Here is a 10,848-nt window from a genome sequence, read left to right as displayed (position 1 = left end):
AAAATACCCCTTAATATTTCCGGCTAACTTTCCTTAACTGGACAGCCTAACTTCAAAAGGCCATATCTCACTCATCCGACCTTGAAACTGAGCAAACTTGGCAGCGTTGGAAATATAATTCAAAGGTCTTTCCTACGATATCTGGTAGAACACCTAAATCATCTTGAGCTAGGAGTTATGGTCGTTTGAAGTCGACCCAAAACTCATACTTAAGCATAACTTGCAAAATTTCAGATTTTGCTATTTCCAATTTAATTCTTTTCCGAACTCAAGGTGCTACATCTAGTGAACTTAACACTTAAGAAATTTTAATTCCTCGGTAAAATCCTACTCACAACGAAGGATGGTTTAAGTCTTAGCTCAAAAATTTTCTGGGGTGTTACATTTACAAACATAATTTGTATTTAAATTGTAATATTTCAAACTTTAAACAAACTTTGAGTTTAGATTCTTGTTTTTAATACTCTATTTTATTTTTATTTTTAATTAATTTTTATTTGTACCAAGGGCCGGCCCTATCCATATTTCTCAAGCCCCACAAATCGACAGACTTATTTAGGCTGGACAAAAAAACCCTTTTCTTAAATGGGCTTCAAAAATCGTAGCCCAACCTTATCAAATCACGGGTTAGGTCAGGTCGGCCCAATGGGCCTAGCCCATATTGACGGCTCTAACTATAGTTTAGTTTGTTATGGAGCCTTAAATTTGTATATCTTGATTTTTTTGTTTTAAATTTAGACAAATATTTTTTTTTAATAAATGGATACATGGGCGCTAAATACAGTAACAATTTTTTTACAGAATCCCATGATTCACGCTAATCATTTTTAATAAATATTTTGCATGCCCAAAAGGAGTTCTACTGTGATACTAACACAAATATTTACAAAAATTAGTTACTATACACAAGTATAGGCCTATGTATATTTGTATAAATATATAAATAACTATTTGTATGTAGCTATCTGCTAGCATATATCATGACAATAGATTGAAGTACTAAAGCCGAGACTAGACATTCGATGCATCAGATGAATTAAACCAATAAAATATACATTAAACACTGACGGCTGTAGTAAAGGCAGGAGGTGGAGGCATTTTGAGGAACGAGAGAGGCCACTTGGAAATAAAATTGTTACCGTATTTAGAAATAAAAAATATGTACATGAATATATGACTTAAATATACAAATATATAAATACACCTCAATATAATTATGTATATATAGAATTTGTTCACAATTTTGTATGTGCATAAATAATAACTAATAATATACAAATTGCTATATACATTTAGAGTTTATATAAATACTTGTGATTCTTCAGATCTAATGAACCACATCTTATTTTCTCCTTCAACTATTTTGATGCCGCTTGATTCAACCTCTTCTCTTCAATTGCTCTATATTTTGCAATTGACCCTGAAGTTACTCCGAAATCTTGTGTTAGATCCAAAGAGAAAGATGGTGGATCGTCAATTTTTTTTTCATGAAATAGTATACCTCTAATAATCCTCTTTGATGGACTTTGATCATCCTTCTTTTTTTTTTTTACTGAAATAACTGAAAAGATGAAGATTCAAGATGTACTTTTATAAAAGATTAGGAAACAAAAACCATATACAACGGAAAAACCAAAAAAATAAAAAATAAGTTGAAACACATTTGGACAGTTATCTTGAATTGTGACGCTATGATTAGGAAGGAGAAAATCTAATTCAAAATTCAAAATTGATATGGATGTGAGATTTTAGGAGAAATTAGTGAGTGGAGAGATAAAATTAAATTTGTATTAAAATGTATACAAATCCACTGAGTATTTTTTTTTCCGAATACAAATCATACGTGGGTCCCGCAATTAATAGCAAGTTTTATTAAACTATACCCGTGAATCGTAATTTTGTGAAATTGTAGCTTCATTAACTAATATACTACTAATGTTTGTCATTACACGTAATTTTCCCTAAAAAGTGACCTAAATAATTTAGTGTTGAAGTGTTTATAAACACGTGCATAAAAACGAAAGGGCAAAGTATGAGTGATTGGTAATATGTCTAAGGATGATTTCAATAAAACGATAATTGGAATTTGTGTGGACCAAATTTGTAGAATAAATTATTGGAGATAACATGACTTGGACTTTACAGTTATCTTTATATATTTCTTTTGTATCTAGAGTATCTTTGAAACAAATCGATAAAAAAGATTTCGTTCGGTTCGTTTGGTTCACATGTTAGTTATATGCATAGGCGGACTCATCCTTCTAGGTGGGGGTGCACGTGCATCCGTTAACCTAAAAAAAAATCATGTATATATATGTATATTTATCTTGAGAAACTGATAGAAATTATGATATAATTAACAGTGCAGCCATAAAAAGCATAGGAGTGTCATTGTGCTGCTAGTACAATGTAACATCCCAGAAATTTTTTGAGCTAAGACTTGAACCATCCTTCATTGTGAGTAGGATTTTACCGAGGAATTAAAATTTCTTAAGTGTTAAGTTCACTAGATGTAGCACCTTGAGTTCGAAAAAGAACTAAATTGAAAATAGCAAAATCTGAAATTTTGCAAGTTATGCTTAAGTATGAGTTTTGGGTCGACTTCAAATGACCATAACTCCTAGCTCAGGATGACTTAGGCGTTCTACCAGATACCTTAGGAAAGAACTTTGAATTATCTTTCCAACGCCGTCGAGTTTGCTAAGTTTAGAGGTCGGAAGAGTGAGATATGGCCTTTTGAAGTTAGGCTGTCCAGTTAAGGAAGTTAACCGCATTTTAGAGGGGTATTTTGGTCTTTTCCTTACCCAGTCAGATTTAATTCGTTTTAGTAATATTTTAGGGGTCTAATCTGACTAGGTTCAGTTTTATAATCCTAGTTTACGCCTAGGGTTTTAGTTGAGAGTTCAAAAAAGAGAAAAGAAGAAGAGAGAAGAGGAGAAAAGAGGAGAGGATCAAGCGTTCGTCGAGATTCGTGTGTGTTGTAGCGGATTTTCGCCATGGGTTTGATCCCTAAGAGGTATGTAAGCTTCCATAGTGTTGGGTTAGTTCACCACACGCCAATCATGTTATTTTCAGCGAAATTTCATTCTTGAAGTTGAAAGATTAGAGTTCTTGATAGGTGTTTTTGAATTTCATTCTAATTTCATTCTAAATCTTGTTGTGTTGGGGTTTTGATGATTTCTTGAGATGAAATTTAGTAATTTGAGTGTTGTTTTGAGTATATTAGAGTGTACTTATGTTAAGTAATCGAATCCAACTGATTGGGGAAGGAACTATTCGATTCTAGGCGAGTTAGGGTGAGAAAACGAGCAAGGAAAATTCATTGAATTTTCTGGGTTGGGGCCTAGCGCGATGCGCCAGCCAGAGCGCCCCAAACCCTCCTCTGAAGTTTAGGGGCTGGCGCCTCGCGCCACCCACAGCGGCAGGGTCGCCTGCCCCATCTAGTTAGTCGTCGGTTGCCCCGTTTGAGTTCGTTTAAAGTGCACTTTCACTCCTTTTTGATTCTAACTACTCTAAGCTACTTCTAAACACCTAAAATCATTCCTAACATGATCACAACCTTGAATTCATAATTCAAATTCAAGGTAGAGTTAAGAGTTAAGTTTTGAGAATTCTTTCGAACATTCAAAGAAAAGTCCCTTTGTAGCCCTTTTGTTGGAGTCTTCTTCAACTTCTAGTAACTTGTTTCAAGACTCGAGCAAGTGAGAACGAGAATGATGAGAATTTATTCATGAGTCTACTTTGTCATCACGAGATCCTTCATATCATGAAATATAACTCTTGAATTCATAATTCACATTCAAGAGAGAGTTAAGAGTAAGTTCAAGAAAGCCTTTGAGTTCAATTGTGAATCCTTTGAGATCAACTATCAATTCGAACTAAGTTTGAGTAAGTAAGTAAGATAATGAGAAGAGCCACATACATGAGTTCCATGTAGTTGTGTAAACCTTCGAGTTGAGTCGTTTATACCCATAAATTCCGCATGAACTCCATAAATTGAGTATCATTGAGAGAAGTAGTATCTTCAAGTTTCAAGTCTCGAGTATTGAGTTCCTAATCCCCTTTGAGCTTATATTTCTAATCAGGGGACTATTACATGTTACCCATGAAGTCTTTGAGTTGAATTGTTCATGCCCATAATTCCGCATGAACCATATGAGTAGAGCAGTCATGGGATGAGAAGTATCCTTGAGTCCTTGAGTTGAGTAGTTTATGCTCATAATTCTGCATGAACCCTCTGAGTTGAACATTCTTTAAATGAGTAGTATCATTGAAGTTCTTGAGTTTCAAGTATTGAGTTCTATCTATGGTTATTGAAAACCTTGCATTGAGTCGTACAAGTCCATAATTCAGCGTGAACTATATTTTAAGAAGTCTTTTACAAATGTTTAAACTTTGTTTAAAGACTTAAGCTTAGAAGTTGAGCAAAGAATAAGAGTAAAGTTCATTTTCTTGAAAATGATATATGAGAACTAAGTATTCCCAAGAGTAAATGTTTTCACATTTAAGATGAGAGGATACTGAGATTTCCAAAAGAGTTTTTGAGCAAGAAAGGGACATCGATTCCAAAAGAGCTTTTAAGCTAAGTTTTGAGTAATTATCTCAAACCAAAGAAAAAAAGTTTATTTTAAAAATAATATGAGCTAAATATATTTTGGAGTAGTATTGAGCCACGATATGGGGATGCGAGTTCATATTAACTCAAGTCTCTATAAACCATATAGCCATCATGGGTATTAATGGGTCATACCTTTTAGATGATCACATAAGTTAAGCTAGTGGATCCACTAAGTTAAGCGTTCTATATGACGGCAAAGAATAGGACAGTTCTGGCAGCGTGGGCAAGACGTTGTATCACCACTTAGGCTCATAGTGGTGGTTGTCGGTTAAAGAAACTCTCACAGAAACTATATTATTTTATTATATAAGTAAAATTGAGTTTGTTATTGCATTTTCTTTAATGAACTAAGTTGTTTTTACTGTTTTATAAAACTTTTCATTATATTGCATGTGTATTGTTGTTTTATCCAGAGTTGAGTATCCAGAGTTGAGTACCCACAGTCGAGTATCATATCTTTGAGTTGAGTATCTTATCCTTGAGTTGAGTATCTTATTCTTGAGTTGAGTTGAGTGAGTTTGAAAAGAGGTGAGTATGTTTCCTTTTTTATCAAGTTTCAAGCTTATGTTTATGCTTTAGAATTTCTCTTACATGCTCGTACATTCCACGTACTGAGCCATTTGGCCTGCATCTTCTCATGATGCAGACACATGTATTTAGGATCATCAACAGTAGATTCGTTGATACATCTGGGAGTTCGAGTTAGCTATGGTGAGCCTCCTTGTTTCCGGAGGATTTCATTTACTTTTCAGTTTAGTCAGGATGTCGTGGGTCTTGTCCCGACTTCCATCTTTATCATTTAGAGGCTTCATAGATAGTTAGTATAGTTGAGAAGTTTGTATTATTCATGTATTTTATTAAATGTTTTAAAGACTTAAGTTGCCTATTTTATGGCGAGTTGAATAATTTATTTTTATTCAGTTTTCTTTTGAGTTAAAAGCTTGTGTTTAAGTTTCATGAATTTTATTCATTTTTTAAGCTTTTGCATGCTTGAGTTAGTCTTCCGCTTGTAGTCAGCCAGGATGAGGGGTTCGCTTGGGGGACCATCAATGGTCTTCGAGTGTCGGCCACGTCCAGGGTGTAGGCTCGAATCGTGACATACAAGCTAGATGATCCACTTCCGAGACTTGGGTTCAAATCAAGCTGGAGTGTTTATTTCACTTTTTTTTTAAGTGTATCTTAGAGCTCATAATTAAGTAAAGGTAATATCGATGCACCCAAAGTCTTCAAATCATGAGTTCGGCTCTGGTTATATAAACTTTCGTTTATATCATGAATATATATTAAACAAGTTGATGACTTGGATTTTGTTGGTTCGTTTGGTTCACATGTTAGTTATATGAATTATGATGCAAGTTGTTTATAAGTGAATAATAGTTATAAATAAATTTATGAAAAGATTAAAAGTCGTAAGTTAGTATTTTTTATATGTAATGTATTTTTTATCTTAAAAGTTGATTACTTCTGATTTTATATTGGAAGTATTTTTCGTTTTCATGACTTCAACCAACAAATTGTTTTCATAATATAATAATCTCAATTTTATACCACTAAATAGACATCAGATAAATTCATACATTTGAATAATTCTAGTCTATTTTAAAGTAAAAAATGCTCAATTTGCTCTTTAATTATTATTTATAAGAAATAATAATCAATACGAAAAGATCCCACGAGATTTTGTTGTCTCAATTATTCAAGTCGTGTCATCAAGTTATATATTTTCATATATTGCATATTTATGATAATATTCAGATTATTTATCATAAACAATTTATAATACTATACGTTAGTAATATATATACTTAATTGGTATCTATATACTAGATACAAAATAGTACGTATACAATATACATATACTTCCTCTATTCCAATTTATATAGCTTAATTGAAATACAAGATCCTAATTTCTAAACATTGATTGTGAATTTGAATTTTAAGTTTTGAAATAAAATTTAGATATTTAAAAACAATGTAAAAGTACTATAAATCACAATAATTGTCAAGTAAAAACAATATTTTTTTCATAAGTAAACTTGTTAAAAATAATATAAATATTAAACTATCAAAATAAGCATGAACTCTATGATATTCTATCGGTAAATGATATATACCATGTGTGTCTCATATTATACCGCAATAATATATTTTAATTGTTATTGTTTTGGTACCTAAGATCTAGAATAAGTTTTTCTTTTTTTTTCACTCGGTTCATGGAGCCCACATTGGAGCCCCGACTAAATTTTAGTATCACACAGTGCAGGGCCCATTTGAGGATGATGCTCCCAACATGATTTTTTTCATATTCATGACTCGAACCCGAGACTTCTGATTAAGAGTGAAGCAGCCCCACCACTACATCCAGAAAGGGCGGAGTTAAAGAGTGCAAAATCCATATATATAAGAACACATTATGAGTGAAGAGAACACATTGAACCAAAATGACAACATCTTTTCCCATGAATGCTGGTGATGATCCTTACAGCTACTCCAAAAACTCCCAATTGCAGGTATTGATTTCTTGTCTTCAACTTATATATATCAACTGTTTTGAGCAAAGGCTCATCTATGTCATCGTCGTATGACATGAGAAAAAGTTCATCCATATGATTATTTTTTAACTCCGATTTTGTAAAATCATTTTTTTACTTACCTCAATGGTGCATGTTAATTTAGCCTATCCGTTAATAACCAACTGTTTTTAGCAATGCAATTACCCACAATACGAATTAAAATTGATGTTCAACTACGCACACTCCTAAGATTTCCTTCTTACTTGTTGAAACTCCTTGATCTTCGCTTGTGTTAACATCTTATTATTGATAATCTAAATCTCTCAAATTTACGTTTATGTTAAATCGATTAACCAAATTTACAAAAGTTTAGTACGTTAGTTCACTTCGTGAGTTGAATTTTTATTTACCGTTCCTTGTGAGATTCGACCTCAACCTCTCATTGGGTTTCTATTGCTAACTGCCGCCTACACGTTGAATTATAAGGTAAGTAGTTCAGCGTTATCAATAATCCGCAAACAACTTCTAACACTTTTCAACTGAAGTTTTGGATCAAATGTACTATTTTTGCTTCTTCTTCCTTATGAACACATGAACAACATCAAGAACTCTCAAATTTCCAACTTCTTCAATTCTTCACGAAATCACCTCAAATTTCAAGAGTAGCTTTCCTCCGAGCAAGATACCAAAACTCAATATCTTTTGAACTTGAATTCAACCTAACTCAACAAGACCTACTTGAAATTTCTTCAACGTTTCAAAACTTCCACATCCTTTAATGATAAAATTTTCTCCGCAACTCTAGATCACTTGAAATTTTGAACATAAACTCAAAAAAACACTAGAGAACAAAGACTTTTTAGAAATAACAACAAAACACGAATCAAAGCAGATTTTTGAAATTTTAAGACCGATTTTCATTTTTTTTTTAAATGTTTTTTTTAATATGGGTGAGTTTTCTTTAACTCCATAAATGATTTTAGAATTTTGATTTTTGCTTTTAAAAAAATTAAAATTAATGACGTGGCCGAAATTTGAGGTGATTTCACGAAGAATTGAAGAAGGTGAAAATGTGGGAGTTATTGATGTTATTCATGTGATCTTGGTGTTCTTGAGGAAGAAGAAGCAAAATAAGTACATTTGATCCAATACCCCAATTGAAAAGTGTTAAAAGTTGTTTGGGGTCTTGTTGAGTTAAAAATTGATTTTGCAAAACCAACGTTTAAATATAATGGCATGAATGAACATTTTCTCAAACGACAATGTCACAGATCAGTCAAATTTTTAACAGATGACATAAAGGAGTCTTTTCCCAACTCTAAATTAAGAATTCATCAGGCACCGTGATGGGTAATGCAACATTTTGCCTATGACAAGGTCCACGAGGGGGTGCCATGGTCTGGATTGGATGACACATGCATGATAGACTTAGTTAAGAAGAATGATTGTGCCCTTATTATTACTAGTTATAGATTTGATATAATGGTAAGCGTTTGATCCTAAATGCAAACCATACATCAATATATTATTTGTACAGTAACTGAATTTATCCACGGTGACAGTAAAATGCAATATATTATATATGTCATAGTAAATTTATTGTACGAACTTTACCCACTATAACAGTAAAATAAATAAATTTTATTTGCTATTGAATGCAGAAAGAAGTGTTAGATAGTGCAAAGGAGATGGTGAGAGATGCAATTATTCGAAAGCTTGACATCAAAATCATGTTATCTTCTTCAAACACATTTCGTATTACAGAGTTGGGATGTTCAATTGGACCAAACACTTTTAGTGCAATGCAACATGTTGTAGAAGCTTTAAAGGAAAAATACCAAAATAATATTCCTGAATTTCAAATATTCTTCAATGATCATATCACCAATGATTTCAACACCCTCTTTCAATCACTACCTATTGATCGATCCTACTATGCATTTGGAGTTCCAAGATCTTTTCATGGTAGATTATTTCCATCGCGATCAATACATTTTGCTCATTGTTCTACTTCTATACATTGGTTATCTAAGATTCCAAAAGAGTTGTTAGATAAGAAATCTCCATCATGGAACAAGGGTTTGATTCATTATATAGGTGCTTCAAATATTGAAGTAATGAATGCTTATGTTGCTCAATTTGAAAAGGACATGGAAATGTTCTTCAATGCAAGAGCTGAGGAAATTGTTCCTGGTGGAATGATGGTTCTAATTTCACCAAATTTAGTGAACATCTCTTGAAATTTCTCGGTTCTAGTCTTATGGATTTGGTGAACGAGGTAGGTAGTTAAATTACTTAGTACTTCATCCATTTCAATTTGTTTGCCTGGTTAACCTTTTAATTTTCAACTTTCCTTTTTTGATACAGTCAGCGTATTTTTAGTTTAAGATCATAAGATTCAAAAGTCTTCTTTACTTTTTTAAACTTCAAATCAAATAACAATCAGACAAACAAATTGAAACAGAAGAACTAGTTAGATATAGCCATACATTTATAATAATTGAGGTTTCTTTCTTCTTCTTTTTCCACAGGGTAAGTTAGATGAGTCTTTAGTTAACTCATTCAATGTGCCAGTGTATTTTCCCTCAATTGAAGACATGACTAAAGTGGTGGAGAAAAATGATTGTTTTAGCATAGAGAGAATAGAGTTAACACATCCCAAATCAAAGCTTGTGGATGAGGCTGATGCAAAGACTTTAATGATAAACCTAAGGACTGTTTTAGAAGGACTTTTCATCAATCATTTTGGGAGAGAAATAGCAAAAAGAAGCTTTTAACAAGGACTATTCTCAAAAAGCGATGAGATTTCAGCATGGATGAAAATAAATTATAAGAAAGCATGTCAATTATTTATCTCTTTAAAGCGTAAATGAATTTCTATGGAGAAATGTACTATATATATTATATAACTCGATATGGTGAATATGTTTTTCCCAGTAGAAATAATATTAGCAATCTCCCAGGCCTTAGGCTTCTATTTTCATGTTACTTCATTTGAAGCGAAATTTTCTTTCTAGATTTGTTTCCCTATGACCACCAGAACTATCTTTAAATTCAAAATAAATTGAAACTTTCCAGATTGTTACAGCTATCATTCTTTCAAGCATGACCAGAGACTAATATATATAAATTATGATGCAAGATTGTTTATACGATAAATAATAGTGATGAATAGATTATTACGTGATGAATAATAATGCATGGATTTTATTGCTTCTGAGGTTAGACATACAGGGAAGTCAACCAAGTTGTAGATGCCTTGGCAAAATGGAGCTAGTAATACAAATGAGGAGTTGTTTATTTTTACACATGCTCACCTACTATCGATAGCCATCGGACCTTATAAACGCAGTCTCATACAAATGGAGTCCCTAAGGCATAAGCAGAGGAAGAATTATTTTGTATAGAACCAGTGCCGGCTCTTGCTTGATAAATTTAAGGCACATGCCTTAGGCCCCCAATTTTTGGGGGCCTCAAATTTTCATCAAGAAAAAATTATGTGTTAATTTTTTTAATTAAAAAATAATTATTTTTACTTAAAAAGTATAATTTTAAACAAATATATATTATTTTATTATTTTTAACTCCAATCAAATAGAAGAAATTAAGAAAACATTATTTTGTATGTTTACATTCTCTTCGCTAACACTCGTATTATTTATCTTTTTAAAATTCTTTTGCACTTTCTTTTTAAATTTGTTTGATAGTTAGAGTAAT

General features: G+C 32.3%; 1 protein-coding gene across 1 annotated transcript; it reads left to right on the top strand.

The window, feature by feature from the left end:
• The first annotated feature begins 7,061 nt into the window (after positions 1-7,061).
• LOC107058261 (probable S-adenosylmethionine-dependent methyltransferase At5g38100) lies at positions 7,062-9,914 on the top strand. The gene is made up of 3 exons (XM_015303761.1): positions 7,062-7,128; positions 8,793-9,409; positions 9,663-9,914. The coding sequence occupies exons 1-2, from the start codon at positions 7,078-7,080 to the stop codon at positions 9,369-9,371; spliced, it is 630 nt and encodes a 209-aa protein (XP_015159247.1). The 5' UTR covers positions 7,062-7,077; the 3' UTR covers positions 9,372-9,409; positions 9,663-9,914.
• The last annotated feature ends 934 nt before the right edge of the window (positions 9,915-10,848 follow it).

This window comes from Solanum tuberosum, unplaced genomic scaffold, assembly GCF_000226075.1.
Source record: "Solanum tuberosum cultivar DM 1-3 516 R44 unplaced genomic scaffold, SolTub_3.0 scf00469, whole genome shotgun sequence".
NCBI classification, from domain to species: Eukaryota; Viridiplantae; Streptophyta; class Magnoliopsida; order Solanales; family Solanaceae; genus Solanum; species Solanum tuberosum.
This window is presented reverse-complemented; position numbering and strand designations above follow the sequence as displayed.